General features: G+C 37.6%; 1 protein-coding gene across 1 annotated transcript in view; it reads left to right on the top strand.

Annotated features, from left to right (window-relative positions):
- The window catches only part of TNIP3 (TNFAIP3 interacting protein 3), a 50,974-nt gene that overhangs the window by 23,331 nt on the left and 5,519 nt on the right, over window positions 1–22,124 (top strand). Inside the window, exons 5-13 of the mRNA XM_062574950.1 lie at window positions 191–280; window positions 1,420–1,485; window positions 2,346–2,477; window positions 6,383–6,511; window positions 11,526–11,642; window positions 14,667–14,792; window positions 16,224–16,277; window positions 17,533–17,693; window positions 21,092–21,155. Of these exons, the coding sequence (XP_062430934.1) occupies window positions 191–280; window positions 1,420–1,485; window positions 2,346–2,477; window positions 6,383–6,511; window positions 11,526–11,642; window positions 14,667–14,792; window positions 16,224–16,277; window positions 17,533–17,693; window positions 21,092–21,155 (939 nt within the window). The remainder of the gene's footprint in view (window positions 1–190; window positions 281–1,419; window positions 1,486–2,345; window positions 2,478–6,382; window positions 6,512–11,525; window positions 11,643–14,666; window positions 14,793–16,223; window positions 16,278–17,532; window positions 17,694–21,091; window positions 21,156–22,124) is intronic.

Below are 22,124 nucleotides of genomic sequence, written 5' to 3' on the forward strand. Positions count from 1 at the left end.
GCAGGTGTACACTTCAGCATCTGCCATTAACAGATGTAAAGGAACTGAAACATAAATGCCATGTAAAAAAATATTGCTATTTTAGTATTTCTTTATGGGCACATGGCTGGGTGGATGGGATTTTCTTATGATGATCTTGACTTGGGTAAAGGATGCTGAAAGTATTCATTTTTAAGCACTTTTTCTCCAGTCAAAGCACATATTACTGACCAAAAAGAAGACTACATCAGCTGATTCTGAGGAACAACAGATCCTCACACTGGAAAGACAGAGACGAGAGGTAATTTTAAGTATCCTTCACAACTGTAACTTCTTAGATTGACTTTACAATGTTAGTAATTCCAGGGCAGAAGATCAATGAATGTATTATCACCATTACTGACACTGTGCATATGCTGCAATTGGTTTCACCAGCAAGTCCAATAAGACCTATAATTTATCTATGAAAATCTTGTCCTGCACTGTTCAGAGAAATTTTCTATCTGGAGATTTTATGCATTGCATTTCTTAACAGCCCCAAGCCTGTAAACACTTAAACTTTGGTTTAAATTAATTCCTATAGTACTACTTATATCTACCAAGCTAGGCAGGGTAATATTTGGAGAGCTGTTACTAAAAATAAATGATGCCCTATTGTAAAACAGCTTTGAATCTAGAAGAGCAGAAATTTGTATGACACAGAGGGCAAACTTTCTTATTAATCTCTACTGTAAATGCCAAAGAACCAGGTGAGTAGTAACAAATGGAACCTTAGTCACATGTAGCAGAAAAATGGAAGTTATTTTCTTGCTGAACATCCTAAAAAGTGACCCTGTATCCCACAAAGCAGCATGCTTCTGAGAGAGCTGTTTGGCTTTCTCGAAATGCAAACTATAAAAGTGCACACGCACACTAACTCTGCTCCAGCCATTTACCTGCATGGTACTGGCCAATCTTCCCCAACTGAGGCTTGCTCGATTGCTTAGTAGTATTGAAAAAGGCAAGCAGGGTTTGCACAAAGTAAAAATTCCGTTTAATCAGAGTCTTCATTCACTTGTTTGAAGTTAATGACCTTTCGATTATAAATATATACATGTAACTTAAAGCAAACTGACAAGAAAGTCCTTGGCCATACAGGAATTACAGCTGGGTATTGTACAGTGTTACAAATGATTCAGCTGTAGTTGATTGTGTAGTTGCATGTTTCCTGAATGTTACTTCCTGAACATTCATGCGCCTTAAGCGAAATAGCAAAGAACTGGCAGATGAGCCATAAAGCTTGCCGAACTATAGACTTGTTTTTTTCTGGTATGAACTGGCCAGATGATGAGGAGATTGTGAACATTCATAGCTAGAGGATTAGAAAGCCAGTCTAGTCTTAATTTATTGAGAATGCTGAAACAAGCATTGTTTACTGTGAATTCCTGATGGCAATTACAGCTTCTGGAGGTGAACAAGCAATGGGATCATCAATTTAGAAGCATGAAACAGCACTACGAAAAAAAGGTAAAAATGTTGACTCCTTCTATTTGAGTATGAATGCCACCTGCTCTTAGTCTATGTGTAAATACCAACAAGTCAAAGCTCTAGTCAGTATCTGCAAAAACAGTATCACATTTATTTTGTCTTTAGCTCACATAACGAGAAAAGCTTCCTAATAAAAGTAAGGCTAATGTGTATACACTCTTCAGTAGGTCAAAATGACCAGGAAAGCAAATCATCTCTAAAATATTAGGGACTAGGGTGGTGGACATAACAGCAGAAATCTTCCTGCCCTTCACAAGGTAATTGAAATTCCTCGCACTAGAAAGGACAGTTCCCTAAAAATTAGCCTGCAGTGGCTAGTGTGCCCAGGCGCTGCTCTTCATTGTCACACATCTGTTAGTTTTCACCCTGTCTCTTCCAATTCCTGTTACCTTTCACTGTGGCCTGTGAAGCCTGGAAGCTCACTGAGGCCCTCTGTGATGGGGGAGCTCTCAGGGAACTCCTCAATGAATGCCACCCTCTGTATATACAGAGGGTTTTTATCCTTTAGAAACCACCCTATATAAAAATCTTAATTGTAAGTTGGTACTTTTTATTTAGACCCATGATAGATGACCTTTGGCAGTAAAATCTGTACTGGAGCCAGCTGGGTTAATACTATCAGAGAAATCGCCCAGAATCATTAAGAACCTTCACTTCACACAGAGTAGCAGGGCTTGGAGACGGGGAGACAGAAATAAGCCCTTGGAAACTTTATGTCCAACTAGATCCATTTCTTTACCCTAATCTGCTGATAGCTGGGAGGAGTTGGAAGCACCTTAGTGATGCTGTGCCATTCAGGATTCCCAGTCAGCCCACCAGGTATGTTATTTGCTTTTCAGCTGACAGAAGTGAAAGCAAAACTGGACATGTCACAGAGGAGAGTCAGTGAGCTGGAGGAAGAGAGGCATCGAAATCATCCAGAAATTGAGAGGTTGCGAGTCCTGGGCAGAGAAGGGCCGTTGCAGGAAACGGTAGGAGGGTGCACTCCATTACCCTGTTTGTGCTCAGTGTTGAATGCTGTCTTGTCTCTTCTCTTTCTTTTCTAGCGAGCGGCATAGCATAGGGTGTAGCATGGCAATTAGATGAGCTTGTAGTGTTGAGTGCTCTTCAATATTATATCCAAAGCAGTGGATGATCTTGGTTTTGATCAGAGGGCTATGTATAGAGAGACAGTCATTTACATAGAAATAGGCCAAGAACATAGTATGTGTGGGGGAGTAAAGAGCAGACTGACATGAATTCTGTAGAGGTTTCCTTCCTAGCTGTTCAGTTTGTGGGTGAACTTCTTTGTACTGAATGAAAGAAAACACTTTAGTGATTTCAAATGAGATAGGGATGTTGTAGGTGTTATACAAAATGTGTGAAGATACATACCCAAGGAATGAATTTCAGCTCCAAACACCTGAATTTTGGTATTGACAGTGTAACATTTTACATTTGAGCTGCTCTCCAAGCTCCCCTTAGAGATTAGAGATGCAGTCAGGACAGTCATTAGTGTGGAAAGCAATTCAGCAGATCAGCTGTAGTTTTCTATTCTAGAGAGCTGTTCAACTCATCCTGAGGTTGCTTAGGCATCTGTCTCAAGACTTTAGGCACCAGCCGTTGTATAGACATTTGCGTCTAAAGGTAGATCCTTGAAGCTAAGTTCCCATCCAAGTAACCGATCAACCTAAACAATCAGCAAATATATGTTGAATGTATACACAGAAGTTTGTTTGCCATATCTTACAAGCACTACAGAGTTTAGTGCTTTCTAATTTAATATGATCTCATGGTACCTCGCACTTTATAACCCCTCTTGAGATTTTCTGGATTGAGTTTTAAGGGCTGAAGTCAGGCTTCTCTATTCTCATAGGAAACTTGATGGCAGGAAACAAACCTGAAACAATGTGGCAAATGTATCACTTCCATGCTCAGATAAGATGTGTGTTAGCTGCTGCAGGAGAAAAAGTGCAAAGCCCTAAACTTTTATCTTCATAAGCGAAACACTGAACATTCATCTTATTTGCTTATCTATTATAGTGTGGTCTTAGTTAAGCGTATGCTGAATTTCAAACCAATAGAACTGCTTACATGCTTTAAAGCAAACCATATCATTTTGAGCTTTTTGAATAATTGCCTGTGCTTGCCCTTTCTGAGTGTGGAGTCCAGTGCAAAAAAATCTTTCTTTCTACTACTAAGATTTTTACTACCAACCCTTTAATATATGAGAACTGTGAAAAATACCAGCAGCTGCTTTTTGAAAGATCAGGATGAGCAGTACTCTTTTCAATTTTTTTATTATGTTTCTGAATGATGAATAAAATAACAGTATAATCCAAAATCTCTTAGGAGGATGGGATAATCTGCTTGCAACTTCAGCCTTGGATCAGGAATTCACACATTATATACTCAGACAGCAAGTGTTTCTATTTACTCTGAATTTCTTTGATTTGTGAGTATCCCTCAGGGATGAAGGAGACCTATTCCTTTGCAGCTGTAGTTGCTGAAAGTGGGAATTTTTGAATGAGCAACATGGATGCAACAACCATGTCAGCAGTTGTGCAAACTCATGTTAGGCTATGCCATCCATGGAGTTAGCTGAAAAAAAAAGCAGTTCCCGGTGCTTATTCATCAAGACGCTTAAAAATGTGTTCAGCTTGAAAACATATGAGCAGGCTTATTGCTTTAAGGTTCAGTAGGTGCTGAAGGGGCTCAGACTGACAGATCTACCCAGGTTAAATTTTTAGGACTTCTGCAGCAACTAACATCCTTCATATCTGCATTTATGTTTTTTTCTTTGTTTATTTTTCTTTCCTGGATGATAAAAATCCTTTTTCCTTTAAATATTTCACTTGCCTCCCTGTAGCCACAGAGCTGGGATAGGTTGCACAGGGCTATTTTCAGAATAGAGTAATAATAAATTTCTTCCCTAATTGCTCATCTAGACCAGCAGCCTGACAGAACCTTTTGACTGTGTTTAGTCAGACCAGCTTTTCCACAGATGATTAGCTGAGCCACTTGGGTAAACCAACAGCAATGAACAACCCTGAGATAGATTACATGCTGCTGCTTACAGGACTGTTTTTTTTTCCTTTTCGGTGAGCCTGGAGGTATCGCTCTCCCAGAGTCATGATGTAAATTTGACTATCTATTCCCATGTATTCTGTATCCCACAGTGGAAAGCTGGCTGTTTTGGAGACTCGAACATTTCTTGTTCTCTCTAGGTATAAGCACGTACCCTTAGCCTGTAAGGAAAGACCTAATTACTCGCTGGAATGTCTATGTCATAACAGCTAAGACTGAATGTCAGATAGGAGGCTATAAGGCATAACAATTCAGATGGTTCAAAAACCTGGACAAACTGGAATTCTTTAGTTCAAAATGACCAGGTTCCCCAAGGTGACACCATCTGAGAAGGAGAACATGTGCTAGAAGCTAGGAAAAGAGGTTAGCAAATGATTAGGGAAGAACACGGTTGAACATCTATCAGGTTTTTAGGTTTGTGGCGCAGGGAGAGAGAATGGTTGTGTGTGTTTTATAGTATCTGAAAACACACACATACGTATCAGCTTGTTGGCTCCTAGGTGAGATCCGGTACTTAAGTAATGCAGAGATGCCCTGCTAGTCTTGCCTATTTTTTTGAGGAAATGCAACAAGTAACCTAGAGCAAAAGAAAATAAAGCTACCCTATGTGGAAGTGACAGTTTCTCCAGGGTGTGTGTTTTTTCAGTGGTTCGGTGTGCACACTGCAATTCACTTTGCATGAGCATGGACAGTAAATCCTATGTATCTTGCTGCACAGAGGTAAGCCTGTTGCACAGAAGAAGCATTCATATGTTCTCCTGTGCATGTAATTGTTGGATCTTATTTCTTTATCACAGCTGCAGAGCAATATTTGAAATACTTTTTCTCTTCTCTTCTCTTCTCTTCTCTTCTCTTCTCTTCTCTTCTCTTCTCTTCTTTTAACAGGCTGTTCTGTTACGTATATCTGAACAGCTTTGGTCTAAGACAGTCTGACAAAAGCAGACTAGTGAATAATGCATTACTGTGCAAGAGAAAGGAGGAGCATCTTGCACAATGACAGTTACTTCAGGATCTAGTTCAGATCTTAGCTCCCTGCATAGTAAATTGAAAATAGCTGCGCTGAAAGCAATAGGAGAAGAGAATCAAATTTAAACTTTGGCAAATCTGTCCTACTGATTCCTAAAATACCATCTTAAAAGACTAGTGTAAATACTGTTGCAAGCAAGGACAACTTTCTGGTAGGTTGCTGAGGTGAAAACAGGGTAGACACACACGCTAGGTAATGTCAAGCTCAAGTCAGCAATAACTGACTGTGATGGAGTCAAGGAAAGGGGATTTTTAAGCCTGCATTTGTAGCTTTCTAATACTTGAACATTACTTGACACCTGCCTCAGGTGTTCACATAGTAGAGAAAGCCCTCAGACTACACGATGCTGACATCTGGTGTTGTTTTCAATGTTGTATGACACTGGGAGTGGCTAGGTCTTTTCTGGGCTCTTGCCCTGGCTTCTGACTCTTTTTATGCTATGAGTACATGAGAATAATACAGAGTTGGGATGATCATCTGTATGCTACTAATCTCCTTGGCCTGCTAGCTTTATCATGCCTTTCTGCAACTGCAGAGAGTGAGGATTTAGTCTAGTATGTTTTCTCTATCTTGTCATATAGTGAGCAGTCAGAACAAGCTCAACAAATTTTATTGTATCAGGCTTTGATTAACCATCTGCCTTCCTGTTGTCTCCCTTACCAACGGTTTTTGGGACAACAAAAATGCAGCACATCTGCCAGACAGCAGATACTCTGAAAATTGTCCTTGAAAAATGCTTCCATCTGCATTCCAACAACTTCTCTGTATGTTTTTGCATTCCAGAAAGAAATTAAAATCCTCACTGGAGCCCTCCATGACATGAAGGAAGAGAATAAGGTCCTGAAGGAAAAAAATGCCTCGATGATAAGAAGGAAAGAACACTATGAATGTGAAATAAGTCGTCTCAATAAGGTATGTACAAGGGTAAGCTGCTGACTAGGAACTCTCCCTTTTACTATAGAGTCTCTGTTGTCAGGCACTGACAGTGCGCAATGCTTTCCTTTTTTAAAGCTGGATGAACATCCTGCTCGTGGTAGCAAACTTGCAGTCATCGTTAATCCACAGGTCACAGATTCAGAGAGCTTGGGGGAAAAAAGCAAGAGCTTAATTTAGCTGATATGTTTGCATGCTGCTCTTTACAGGTAATGGAGTTTGCACTGGGAAGAGGAAAGTGGAGAAAAGTTTTGGCTTCTCCTGTAAAACTTGTCTGTTTGTCATATCTAAGCTCTCTTTAGGTTCCCTCTCCTTAAAATGAGAAATGGCACAAAGATGCTTTCATATGCATCCAGTGAAACTCTGTGATTAAAAAAATTTCAGACAGTTTTAAAACTCTTCTACATATATTCTGTGTTTGAGAATAATAGCTCCTCTACATAGGAAATCTACTCCAGTCTCTTATATATATGTGTGTGTGTGTGTATATATATATGTGTATATATATATATATATATATATACACACACACACACACACATATATATATATATATATATAAATTAAGAGAATTGCTGTAAAATAGCTTAAGGAGACTTTTTTCTTTTTTTGAGCAGAGGGAAAGTAATAAGCATAACTTGGTTTAATCAGAAGATCACATAAAGCAGTAGGTGTTTTCTAACAATTTTGTATTTCATGGTGAACCACAAACGCTTCCTGAGGAAATGCACTGCAGTAACCATTGCTGTATAACTTTAAGTGAACAAGCTAGAGGACCGTGACATGAAAGCTGAGACAAAAAGCCATAATGTTGCCATATACAAAAATCTGACTGAATTTGTGGTCTATAGCTCTTTTTAAAATGCATTAGTAGGACTTGCTCAAAAACTTAATGTGACTTTCGTTCAAGGTCTTGTTTGTAAAACACATTACTTCAATGTTTTATTTTGCATCATTATAATCTTATAATGCAGTTGAGATTAGGATAGATGGGCAAATAAACCACACTTGTAAAGGAAATATTGATTTTATGTAGCACAGTTCCCCACATAATGGCGTAATGCATTACTATTTTTGATGTATTTGCAGTCTTCAAATCTAGTGTCATGAGTACATGTAAGACCAGAAGGGACCCTCTTTGCCCTTTTAAGTTTAGTCCCCTGCTATTGCAGGTTCAGTGACTTGAAGTTCTTGTAAATTTTCATAAATCAAAAACTTTTACCTTAAAAATAGTTAAGTTTCTTCTACTGGAATGCTATTCTAGAAGTGTAAACCTTTCTTGGAAAAGACGCTTTCATCAGTTTTGGTCTCTCTGGATTTGTTTTGGTTTTGGTTTGTCTGGCTGGGTTATATTCATTTGTTCTCACACAGATCTGTTCTGTTTCTTGCATTACCCTTGCTCTTTTCCTATAGGTGTACAGAGCAGTCCTATTTTCCCTAGGGTATACTTCAGCTGAGCTCTTTCGATCTTCTAAAATACAGATATGCCTGATAATATGCATGGATTTTCATCTGTCTTTTTAAACTGATTAGCTCCTGGTTTATGGATGGTTTTAAGGACATTACACTTTTTACTTTCATCTTCATTCAACATGCATCCAGAGAACCCAAAGTATCGTGTTTGATCTGATCCTGCTTAGGTGTTTGCAACATTGAAGTGGTATTGCAGTGCCAGAACATTTTACAGTGCCATGAGCCGAGTTTGTTGACTTCCCTGTAGCTGTTTCCTTGTTCACTATATAGTTCAAGTTCTAGCCATATTACACTCTGGTGTAACTGATAACTTTCCTTTGGCACCATCTCTAATGTGTTGTTAAAACATAGGCTGATTAGCTCTAGTGTATTTCCCCTCTTCTTTTATGGTTCTTTTATGAAGGATACCAGGTAAAACAAATAGGCCTGGTGCTTCATTTCATTCCTCTTCTCATGTCTAAAGCTCTTCTCTTCAAAATTCCTTCTCAAGCTTTTGCATGCTCTAGATGTTAGATTAAGAGATGTGTAGTTGCATGGACCAATTTTCTCATTTTTAGCTTTGGGAACCACATTAATTATTTTTCAGTCAAACACTTACATTTTGGTGTCGAAAATCTCAGAAAACTCTTATGCTGCCAGTCTTGTAATTTCAGGTTCCAATTTTCAATATTTCTGAATGAGTATTTTTTAACACTATGTTAGGTTAAGCTGAGTTTAACTCAATAAGCTGCGAGTTCTTTCTCATTTGTATGTATTGTATTTGTATGTATTGTATGTATGTATTTGTATGTATGTATACTCTGCCACTGCCACAGTGCTCTACAACATCATCCTTATTGGAAACTACCATCTTTAATCTTGTCTACAGCCTCTCACTGCATAGTGCCTTCCTTGTACTTGTTTTTATTTTTATAATGAAAGAACTTTTTATAGTTTAACCTTTTTTAAGATGTACAGCTCAGTTAACTGTCTATCTTAGCCTACACTTTTATTTCCAAAGGGTGGCTTTTTCTGGGGATCAAATCCTTTGTGTAGCCCCTAAAGGCATTTTATTTCTTCTTGAGATTATTCATCTGTCTCTGAAGCCTTTTTTATGTATTTTTTTGAGTTTTGCTGAGATACAATTTTTCTGATTTTTTTTTTGCATTTTGGCCTTTAATAAAGTTGGAATAGCTAAATGATCCGTGAAAATTTCATCTGGAACTGATTATGTGATTATGTGATGTCTAGAATTTTTGTCATTTTTTAAAAATTGCTTATTTGAAATTAAGCATCTTAGTTACAGATTTAAAATAGCTTACTTTTCCTTTAGGATCCTATGCTTACTTTGTTCACAGTTGTTTTTATAAGCAGTAGATCTGCAATATCTTCATTTCTTACATAAATGACTAAAATAGTCTCACTTTTTGTTATTTCAGAGATGAATGGAATTTTAAGAAAAAATATTCCAGTTACCTCTTAAAGCATTAGCTTTAATAGTGCTTACTTTCCATTTTATATTTGGGACTACAAATCTCATTTAATGACATAATTCCCAATAAGTCACTATTGATCTAATAAAGAAAACTTTGTTTGAATTGACAGCACTCATAAAGTACACATACATACTTTCATTTTTAAATGTGAATTCCAATTAGTAACATCAGGGTTGCTATGATCAGTAAAATATACATGTCCTATTTGCGAAGCTTAAATAGAGAGAGAGGTATATAAAAAATTGGATGGGGCAGAAGACTGCAAAAATTGTGTGTTGCAAACGAACCACAACATTGTTACCTTTCAGCAGATGCTGTGAATTTCCCCTCCTTGGAGATGCTGAAAACTCCACTTGATGGGCCCTGAGCAGCCTGATACAACTGGCCCTGCTTTGAGCATTTAGACTAAATGGCTTCCAGAATTCCCCTATAACCTACATTACTCTTGTGATCCTGTGACTGTCAGCAAGATTAAGATGTATCCCACGTAGACAGGGAGAAGAATAAAATCAGAATACACTCCTGTTTGTGCCAAGCAGTACACTTACAGGCTACACGCTGTGGAAAGCATTTCAGTTGGAATCAACCAGGGAACATTTTACTTTCAGATGTGCTGTGGTCCTGCTAAACTTTACCAACTCTTGCCACTGTTGGCAATCCATTCCAATTCTAAACAACACCTTGTAACTTGTTTTTGCTATTTATTTTGCTATTTGTGCAGAGCACTGAAATGTCGTTTCTTAAAAGTGATTAGCTGGCTCAAAGGGGCAAAAGCAGGCTTACTCAGCAAGCTATCCGAACAAAGTTTCATCCTGTCATTTTTATGTTCAGCTTTCTTCAAGTGTTGACACGGTACATATCTCTTCCAGTATTTTACCAATCTATCTTCTGCACCGTTTTCACAGGCAGCAGCTCATCAGATAAAATGCCTCCCTTTTCTCTTCTGTGATCCCCACGTAGGTGTTTTTGCTGTTTTTTTTTTAGTTTGTTTTTCTTTTAACACTTCATGGAAGATTAAATACGTAATACTAATGCTTTGGTTACTGTAGGTACTGGTTCTCTCAAAAGCTGGCAGATTCCTGCTCTGCCAGTCCCCCCAGCCTGAGAAAGTTATTTTCCCCCATTCTTTTATGAGATGAAGAGAGCATGGCCAGCCAGGAGGCACTGGGGAGAGTTAGCAGGAATCGACCTTTTAAAATGGATAAGTTTAAGTGGACAAAGTGAACTGAGTCTATATCTTCCTTGAGAGACATTAAAAGGTATCAAAACCAAATGGTGGGTGTTTGTGCTAATGTGAGAAATGTGTGAGTGTAATGTGTGTTTATAGGCAGAGAGAAGTAAGAATTGTTTAAAAATCATTCCAAGGGAGAGCTGTGAGATATAATTAAAAATAAATAAAGTCTGTGAAGAACTATGGCAGTATTTGACTAAAGAAGAGTAGCTGTAGTATATTAATGTAGTGTGTATATATGACTCCCTCTAGTGACAAGTTACAAAGACTACATAACTTCCTTTCAGCCAGGGTTTTGACTTTGCTTCCTGTTGTGGAAATTTATATTCTCAGTACAAAAAGTTCTTGATTCAAGCTTTATTCTAGTCACATTTTTCAACCATGGCTGAATATTGCTTTAGTTTTTTTTTTGTTTGTTTGTTTGGGTTTTTTTGTTTTGTTATTTTGGCCTCTTCTGAGTTTAGATGCCTGTTTTCCCCCAAATTTTGATGTGCAGAGGGAAATGATATTTCTGAATGAGACTTACCACTCTGATTTTCATATGTAAACATCTGTAAATAAAAACACAGTCTCCTAAACTACACGGTCTCAAGCTCATGGATGCAGTGCAAGCACTTTAAAAATTTGGACATAGACATGTATGTTTGTATTTCACAGTGTTTATATCCAATTTTTATAATTGAAACAATTGCAAGTGAAGGAAGAAAAGTCCTTGGCTCACTTTAATCTGTGAGAGCAAACATTTTTATGATTTAAAAGGAATTTGTTTGATGTGGTGAATCCCAATATAATCAATTTGCCGGTTATGTTGCAGGCCCTTCTGGATATATTGAAAAAGCAACATTCCTCTGTTCTTGAGGCTCCTTCAGTGAAGTTGGACAGAAACAGCCTTGAGGACCTGGAAACCCAACTTGAAGTTCTCAAACAGCAGGTGAGAACAACTAGAAATAAGCTTGTTTGAATTTAAGGCAGTGTAATTTTGCCCTTTTTCCTAAAAACTGTGTCTGGTACAATTGCTATATACTGCTTTTGAAAAGAAGAAACAACTTAACTGTAGTTCATTCAAATGTTTTTTTTTTTCTTTTTAAAAAAAGCAGTCATCACATCATAAAGTGAAATTTAGTCCTTGCAAAAAACTGGAACAAAGCCTTATGTCCAGCTTGAAACACCAAAATGCAGAAGTCTTATGACTCTCAAGTATGTACTGGTAGCTAGCTCTCTGTTAGGGACTAAGTTTCATCCAGGGAGAATGCTAAACTTCATGAGTTACTGATGAATCCATTACTTGTGTCTTCTGCTCTTTATTTCTTAGAAGTTGAAAGTTTAGTGAATTATGTAAGAATCCTACTCTTGGAAAACCAAACTGTTTCTTGATATTGCAGTTCAAAGTGTGAGGCAAAACATTTGCATCTGTTACCTGCATACTGGTCAGTATAGTGAAGCTTTTCTTTTTTCTTTCGTTTTGTGCAATGTAAGTTCTTTGTGCATGCTTTCTTTCTCTCTCTCTCCATATGAAAGAATCTGTTTAAAAACATGATACTTTTCAGTTAATTTTAGGTTTTAGATCTGTCATTCTGGACAGTGTTAGAGTTAATGCTAGTGATACACAAATGGATGTGATCAGAATGGGAATTTTGTTCAGTGGGAATAAAATACTTGTTTCTGTCACGTTTGCCAGCAAAGCCAGATTTTGCTCTCTAATGTAATGCTTGCCACATGCTTGAGAATAAAATCCTGCACTTGATTCTACAGTAATGAGTTATTTCATTCTACACAATAAAATAGAGTAAACCAATTTTTTTTCATAATTCTCATGGGGAAACCATTTTATGAATATATTTTTCTGGTTGTATACATCAATGCAGTTAGTCCAGACTTCTCTCTGCATGAAATGGAGCAGAAGGCTATAACTGTATGGAAGAGGAACCCTTGGGAAAAACATGAACGTGACAGAATCCCATCATAGCTTGGCTGTCATCAGCCCGTCCCTGGCCACTAAGCAAGAGATGAAGGCATTCACTCCTTGGGAAGTGTCTCCTCTTTCTTAGGGCAAGAAAATATACTGCTCAAATGTGATAGTTTGTTCCCTTGCAGTCTCAAGAGATCATGCAGCTGGGGAGGAGGAGGGAGGTAAGACAGCAGAGAGTGAATCAGAGGAAAAGAAATGAAGAAATACATAGGAGAGAAGGGTATAGAAGAACGGGAATACAAGAGACCTAGATTTCTGCAAGGTGACATCTATACCTCTGCTTCTGAGGGTCAGCACAACTTATGCATCCTTCAGGCACAGGCTATGGAGCTGAGTCTCCAAGCAGCCGCGCAGAAAGCCTTTGTTTTGTTCTTATGCAGTGTTATTCAGGAAGGGAATTATATCTAGCTGAGTCCAAAATACCTTGCAAAAATTAGCTGCAACAGGCAAGTGATGAAATAATACTGCATTTGCTATTCTCTTTTCCTGAGGTATTAACATTTCTTTAGGCTTTCTGTGAAGTACTGATGCCTGCAAAAGGAAAACTAGATCTATACTATGGGCAACACATGAGCAGCAGCAAGCAAAGTCTTTAAAATAGCCCATCAATAGGCTTTAGTGACCAACTGAAAGGAGCAGTTCTGATGGTAGCCTCCACCGCATTGTGGGTTTTGCTATATCTGTCAGTAGAAGTGCCACCAATTTTGAACTTCTTATCAGGTAGATGCCTACCCATAAGCTGCCTGGCTTAGTTCTTTAGCCAACCACCAGTTAACTTCTAGGTTTGTAATTTGCTTCTGAAACTCTGTACTGTCTGTGTGTCAGGTGGTCAAATTTTTTAAAATGGAATGCAGTGCTATGACTGCAGCACTAGGTGACATACCAAGAGACAAACCATTGCATCCTTCAGTGAAAAAAGGCAGCTTATCATCTAGTGACAGGATCAAACCTCCCTGCTTTTGTTTTGCACTGTGTAAGTATCTTCCCTCCAAACTGAGGCAGTAGATTCTTTGTGTTGCAGTTTGAGAGAGTGAATCAAAACTCCCAAACTGCAGACAAAAGATACATGGGGCAGTTACTTTTTCCACACACAGTTTCTAATATCTGGGGCAAGATAGCCTCCTGCAGATTTTTCTTTTTTTCTACTATGCTCCAATAGATGTCTAAGTTGCATGACTGTCTTGACCAGTCCAAGTCTTCTGACCATCCTGTCTGTACTTCTGAGGCCATACCAGTGATCAGAAAGAAATCCCTAGTAATAACTCTGAATAGTATCACTTATTCTGCACAGCTTAATCCTTTGGGCCACACCTTCACTGGACAGCTAAAGCTGTGGAAAAGGTACAACTGCAAAAAGGCATAAGGCAAAGTAACATCAAGGCCAAGCTTGTCACATGGCATTCAGTGGGTTGCGAAAAGAGCAGAATGGTATTTTATCATATTGGCTCATCAATAGTTTGGATGAAGTGATAATATTCTGTCAGACTGCCTGACAGAAGTCAATTTTCCATGCTTTGCCAGTACCTCCCATCTGCTACAGGGTACTAACTGCTCGCTTCTGAGATGCAGAGTGGGAGTTAAAAGTGCTCATAATTGAAGGGAAAGCTGGAAAAATTACTGGCAAAAGTTTTGTCTACCACTGTTCATCCCTTAGAAAGATCCATGTCTTTAGTATTTGCTATACACTTTTTAATCTTTGAAAATGGATATTCCTTAGTCACTCTTTTAAAGGGCTTGTAAATACTGAAGCTGTGGACTCTTTTGATTGATGTGTACTGTTAGAAAATAGCCATTGCTTGTCACTTTGTAATCTTTATAAAATAGAGACAAAAGAAACCCTTTGGGTGCAGAATTTTAAAAGGGGATCCTTTTAAAATGCATTACATTGCTCAGCAAATGGTTAAGAAGCAACCAAACAAAAAAAGTAGATGACAATTGCTGTTCTGGCTTTACCAAAATTTAACTACTCCATGATAACGATTGCAGGTACAAATATATGAAGAAGACTTCAGGAAGGAGAGATCTGACAGAGAAAGACTTAATGAAGAGAAAGAAGCACTGCAGAAAATTAACAAGGGCTTACAGTCTCAACTGAGCAAACTGAATTCTCAGGTATGAGTCAAAAGAAAACTACTATTGCGAGCACATGTGTATTTTATTTTTATTTTCTCACTTTTCACACAACCTAAGGCTTTCTGACTTCCATTAACTGACATTGGACTTTATGTGAGGTCACCACCTGGAATGAAATCATTCTGAAGTAATGCAGGCAAAAGATCAGAAATGATTAGAGACTTCTTCCAAATGAAGTAGATGAAGGGAGTGCTTATTGCAAAGACTCTTCAAATATATCTTAAAATGGGAGGAAAAAACAAAAAAACAAATCCAGAGGACTGTAGTTTTTTTCACTGGCGCTTGATAAAAGAATTGTGACATCAAACCAGTGCTTGACATAAAAAGTTTCTGTAATGAATCCTGACCTTTGCAGTGGAATTACAGATTAATATTAATATCACTGACAGGAAAAAAAAAGTCTCTATCCAAGCAAGTTGAGCAGCCTCTGTGATAACTTTTTGTTGCAATATCCTTTTTATCTCTTCAGAGTAGTGTCAGTATTGTGTTCACAGACATTCAGGAAGCCAAAGCAAAATCATGGCATGCAAAAATCTGAGCTTTCTCAACCCTCTTTAAAAATGAGGAAATTTCAGTTTCCTGTCTTGACAAAATTGTGCAATGTTTTAAAGAAATGGCAGATTACCAAAATGTTCTATGATGATTTATTGTACTCCTCAACTTTCTGTTGTGAAACAGACTGTAGTATTGGGTTGCTCTTAACAAACCAACGCATCAGTATGAATAAGGTCTTGCAATAGGATCAGGAGCAAGCTGCAGGAGAGCCCTGCAAATGCTGTCAAGTGCCTCTCAATCCATCAGCTGGAGTGGAGAGAAGGTTGGACATGGTGACCAGCGCTGGGCACTGCTGCAGTAAGGCCCCAGATCAGTCAATGTTTTTATAGAAGTATTGCATGCCAATGTAAAAATAGCAGTGCTGGAGGGAATAAGATTTACCATTCAGGGCATCCTAGGTGCATAGAAGTATCTAAGAGAAATCTATTAGTATTACATGCAATAACTTTTAGGCATTTTTCCCCTACTCCCCAGCCATGTCCTGGATGTTTTAGTATGTTAAAGAAATTATTTTTTGCAGGAAGCAGAGCACACAGGCGCCTCTCTTCCTTTATATTTTTGCTTTGCCCAGCAACCATGAAGGACTAAATAATTTCTTGCCCAGCACCAGCTGCCTATGTAAGCTGTGAGAACCTCTCACAGCAGTGATGATAAATAGCAGGGGTACAAATGAGGAAGAAGCCTTTCCCACTCCTTCCCTCTTCTCCTCTGGACCAGGAGAAATGTCATCTGCAATCAGTACAAGTGCTGCATGATGTGTGTGTTGAACTTGACTGTCCCTGCAATTTGTCAACAGCTTTGGATGTTGCTTTCAAGCTGTTCATTTTTCAGGATGAATATTTCATTTCTTCACAGATTAAGACCTGTCTCAAAGAAAAGGAACAACTAGAGACGCAGTTACAGCAGCAGGTATATTTTTATTTTCCTGTGCCTTATTGTATTGAAGTACTGGCCCACAGATACATTGAAGTAAAGTAAAATCTACATTTTTTAAATTCTCATTCTCTTCTTCTGTACCTCAGCCATCAGAGGGATTAGACATGGCATTAGACATGGTGCTAAAGGATTCAAGCTCTTTATGTTTTAAGAAGTAGCTCCCTCCTTTCTTCTACCTCTCTTCTCTACCACCAGAAGAGCAAGTCTTTATATGACTGGAAGTAAGCTGCAGGACACATACTGTGACTCACCAGTGTATTCTAATGGAGATCAAGGATGTAGGAGCTTGTGACTGAGGTTCATCCATGTAAAGAGGCTCAGTACAAGGTTTTAAGCTGTGTATCTGTTCAACTGCAATTGCTGACCCGAATTTACTCCATAAAGTATCTGTCACGTCTGTGGCAGATGAGAGAGACTAGATAGGGTATGATTTTTCAGTGCATCAGGTGCAATTTTGCAGAGTCAGCTCCTCTGTGCATTTTTTTCTCTTATGCTGGGCAGTGCCTTGCCTTTACCACAGGAAATTTTGAGGTACACACATACCTGCAGACAACCAGTGCTGAGTAGTTGGGGCACTGGAAATGTACACTTAAATAGCTCATCTTGTTTGTCTATTCCTACCTTGTGGTTTGATTAAATAGAGCTTGTGAAGGACTTGAACATGAGAAAAGACATATAGTGTATTTATTAGTTTATTTTCTTAAGTCAAATTATTTAATTCTGACTCAACTTTTATTCCTCCTTACTATGTATTTGGCAAATTTCAAGTGACTGTACTGGGACTCAGAAGGCCTAAGAAAAGACATAATCAAAGCTTGAGACCATAGAATTTGTTTCTTTACCAATATTATTTATTCTTCTTGTTATGCAGGTGCCTATCCATGTAGTTCTGTTTGAAACTGTTGAATTCTACTGTGTGTAATGATAATGTCTATTAATTATAGAAAACATTTTATATGTGTGTTTGTGTGTGTATGTGTGTATATATATATGTATAAATATCACATAAACAGTGTCAAGATTCTGGTATGGTAAAAGTCAGATTTCTTAAATAATTTTTTTAATCATAAGTACTCTGAAGGAGCCAAATTAGAAGCATGGAGGCCTATGCTGAGGGAGAGATGCTTCTTCTCCTTTTTTTTACTGGTGAATTTTTATGTGGCTGTTCTGTTGGTCAATATATCCTGTTATTAATGCATTTCTTCTTGTTTTTATTCTATTTTGACAGACAAAAGACCTCCCAGTAAAGAATGAGCAGTCCAGATTCCCACCTCCACTTTTTCTCTCACCACGTGTTAATTATGGAAACTGTGGATTGCTTCTTCATTATCAGGATCCTCGAGTACATCCAGTGTCTCATGGGACACATGAACACCAACAGCACTCAGTAAGATTCCCACTGATTCCCAGTTCACAAGGCCACTGATTTTCTCACAACATGGTAACTCCGGAAGACTAGTGTGGTGCTATCACACTGCTATCCTCACCAATAACTACAGTCTCCCAGTTTTTTGGGGGTTCCAGATCAAAACTGTGTGCTGGTTTCAGAATTACTCTAGATCTAGAATAGCCTTCTTGATCTCTCTAGACTTTCTTCCCTGTCTGTTTGGCCAAAGATGCCAAATTTCTTTCAATAAGCATGTTCTTTTCTTCTCTGCTGTTCCAATGACTTTGGTACTAAGTTGCGCAGAATGCTGCCATGTCTCAATCGAAGCATAATGAAGTGAATATTAACATTAACATTTCCTCTTGTAATGCTTCTACAACCTATTCTTCTAGACATAGAGAGGAAAAATAACAATAATTTAAACATATGGTTGATAAATTATCCTTAAAGTATATATTCTTGTATGTTGTAAGCAGTAATTGCCAAAATAAATTTATCTATAATACTACTAAGAAGAAAAAACGAATTACTGTATATTGCTTTTCAATGATATTGGTGATCATTCTTTAATTTAAAAAAAAATAAGGATTTTTGATTTGACTCTTGCTGGTTTTTTAGATTAATTTACATCCATGTCACACATTTCCAGCTTTCTAGCTGTATCGTCAGCTCAAATTCATAGTTGTGGATCTGGTCCGTGAAGCCCATTTCTCGGTGTTCAAAATAAACAACAGTCACAAAAATGAGGATCTAGTTGCAGTCAAAATTATTCTGTTCTCTTTCTTCTATTTGGTCTAGGAAAATTTGTCGACTAATATGTCCTATTTCCATGTCTTACACTGAATATTTCTTTCTCTGGCCCTATCTTTGGGAATGACTGTCCTGATTTGCTTACAGTTTCTGTATTCATGGATAATAATATAACTGTCTGTTCTCAAGCAATACCACTGTCGCAGTATCTTCCTTCTACTACTATGATTTGAAAAGGGGTAACTTGAGGAATAAGGTTCTACTGAATGAGGGTGGTGCACTCTGGTTGTACGTGCTTTAGCACAATAATTTTCCCAGGTAGGCCAATATATAGCAAAAACCAAAAATAAAAATCAGCAGAAGTACAAGATACATCTGAATGTGACTCACAAAATGGGAAATTTGCCCTTTTTTTCTGGCACACAACAGGGTCCTGCCTTTCTACTTCTCCCTCAGCATGCAGCAAAATCCTTTGCCCTTGGGCATGTTATGTGAGGGTGAGGGTTGTCTATTTCAAACTGTTCCAAGAAATAATATTTTTGAAATGCTGTGGATTATGTTATATTCAAAGTACTGAAGAGAACGGCTGCATTTGTTAAAATATAGGTGGAACAAATTTAAGCATGGTGAATCTCATTTTTAAATACGTGTTATCTGTTTATATTTATAAAGCCGTCACATATCAAAAGATGTTCATTATTTGTAAATAGTTTAGCTTTTGCAAAATGTATTAGGCTTTCAGACTGCAGGTATTCAGTGGAGAAGTTGTGGTCAAAAGTCATTTCTGTACTTCAGAAGTTTGCTTATCTATCTATTTATCAGAGTTAGAAGTATTGCAGAATGTTTTTCACTCCAGTTTGGACAGTGTCCCAGATTATTTTGGCTCTTCTCCCTGAATTTTCATCATCTGGGTTTCCAATTCTGCAAGAGATCACTGGGTTTACAACTTTGCCATTCTTGCTGGAGCAGTGGGGTCAGTTTGACTGGTTGCTTTGTGACTCCCAGTTTTATTCAGTTTCCTTTGAAATTCTTTGTCTCTGCAAGTGTAGCACTGCTGCTCTGAGTTTTTGATAATTCCCCGAGCAATTTGTCAGCAATGAAGAAAGGTGTTAGGATTTAATGTTTGTCCTGAGTTAACATACGTAATTGCATGTGTTTAGTCTGTGTTTTTGTTTTTCCATTCTTTTTATATCTTGCACCTTTTAGGTTTAATGTTGCCATACAAGCGTTTTGTTTAGTCTGACATGAAATACATCTCTTCTTTCTTTGAATTTCTTTCAAGTTTACATTTTATAAATATATATGAAAGGGAAGAAGAGAACAGAAGATTCAATAGAAAGTTAAAAAAAACAATGCAAATAAGTATATTTGAACCATCAGTGCAAAAACTACTTGTGCTTAAAGCAAAGCACAGTCTTAAGTCTGTTTTGTTTTGCTTGCAAGCACGGAAGCAGTTAATTCCTGTGAATGGTATGATTTCAGTGAAAAGGGGACAGTTCCTTTTTTCTTGAAAGTGTACAGTGTTGATTATTGTTATGTAACCACCGAGGACAGCATGCATGAAGCTTAAATTTATTTTCTCTTTCTACAGTCATACTCTGTCATCTTAATTTAGGCTAAACTTCTTTAGAAGTCAATGAAATTTCTTCCCTATGAGTTGAAATCTGTAAGAGTCTCCTTGGGATTACTCACAATTTTGCCAGAGTAATTTCTGTAAAGCAGGAATTCTCTCCACAGTTTAACTAATTTAAAGCAATAATTACTTAAAATTTTGTAAGCTTGCATGTACCTTTCAAATCAGACAGACAGCTTAATGCAGCTTCAACTGAATTGATCTTAAAACTGTTTTCTCTAGTGTAATTTTCTGCTCATTTATCATCATGTTTGGTATGAGTTATAGTGCAATATTTTCTTCCTTGCTGTTGCTAATCTTGAAGGATTTTGCTGGACAAAACTACATTTATGTGGACATAACCTTCCCAGTACTTCCTCTTCTAAAGAAGATGGAGAATGTTCCCATCTCACAGTGTTTTCAAGAAGTTGCTTGATATCAGCTAAAGTAATTTTAATGCTCATCTGTGGGGAAGGGAGGAATAGAGAGACCTTTGTTCAAAGGACTATTTCTATGATACAGAAAAACTGTATTACACATGTATTCATAGTGGAACAGCTTCACCTATCGGATCAATGCATTCTGGGTTTCTCTGGGTTTCTTAAGTGGGATGGAACCAGTTAAAAATGTGACATCTGATAGTATCTCTGCATTTGATTTCTCTTTATCTCCTCATTCACTCCTCATGCTTAGCCACAGTACACTATAAAGCTCTTTTAAAATCTGATTTGTTTCTGTTAATGTTTGTTTTGATTTGTGGGATCTAGAAAGGTTTACACCAGTATTTGAGTGCAGCATCTAAGCCACATGTCAAAAAAATACCAACAACAACAAAAAAAAAAACCCAAAACAAAAAAAACCCCCAAAGCTGAAAATCTCTCTTAGTGGAAATTTTAAGCTAAATGTAAGATTTTTGTAAAGTATTTTTGTATAACTAAAACAAAAATTTCACAGTACAATTATATTTTAACATGTCACTATTCTTTTGTTTGAAGTGTCTATGAAGTCCATATTGCTGTAATATTTTATTGTTCTGTGCAGCCAGGCTGTCAGTGGTATGTTCCTGACCAGTTTCCGCCAGATGTGCAGCACAAGGCAAATGGTAAGAGAACAATTGTACAGAACATATTTAAAATGTACTTTTTTTAAATGGGTGCCTTTGAGGAAGATATGCTAAACTTTCCTACTCCTCAGTTGAGCTGAGTTTGGAATATATGCAACATAAGTGATGGTTCTAATGTGATGCCATCTATGTTATGGCTTTAAACTTCAAAACAGTTCTTGAAATATCTCTATTATATATTGTAGAATCAAATCAATGCCTCATTAAGCACCTAGTAAGAGTCTGAAAGAAAGGATATTCTCAGAGTTGATGTTAGAGCATCTGTTGCTCCTAAGCAACAGGAACTAACTAGGACTATATTTAATGATGTGCTGAACTTGGGAGCCAAGGTGGGTCAAATTTTAGGAGAGGACCTTGGTAACAAAATACAGACTTTAAGATGTTGTTTCACTTTAAAGAAAAAATGTCCATTGCTATCCTTGATCTGCCCTGATAGTTCAAGGTGCCAGATCTGAAAACAAAACCATTTAAATAGACAAATGCAAACTATCTGTTGAAAACCAGGAGTATTTAATACTTGCACCTGGATTTGAAATCTTAAAATTTCTTAGGTGTTTCGAAGTAATTGATTCGGGCCATTTGAAAGACATACGCTAGAGAGGACAAGAGAGAAGTGATGTTGTTCTGGGTGGGAATCCTTCCCTCCCGATCTTCTCCTTCAGAAACTCCCCGAAACCCCTCCTTTTCTCTCAAAAGGAATTGAGAACGATGGATTCTAAAGATTCACATTTTGCTGTATTTTTCTGTTTCATAACCTTTTTTTTTTAATAGAAATACCATCCCAAATGAATAATACACTCTCCTGTGCTGTGCAAGAGGACCAGCAAAGTCTGTGACCAGGTGCACTACATGAGTGACTGTGTGCACTCCATATGTATGCCATTTCATAGTGTGAGTAGGTAGCACAGGGCATGACAGAGAGACTTGTAGCATCCACAAAAAAAAAGG

Source organism: Rhea pennata, chromosome 4 (genome assembly GCF_028389875.1).
Source record: "Rhea pennata isolate bPtePen1 chromosome 4, bPtePen1.pri, whole genome shotgun sequence".
NCBI classification, from domain to species: domain Eukaryota; kingdom Metazoa; phylum Chordata; class Aves; order Rheiformes; family Rheidae; genus Rhea; species Rhea pennata.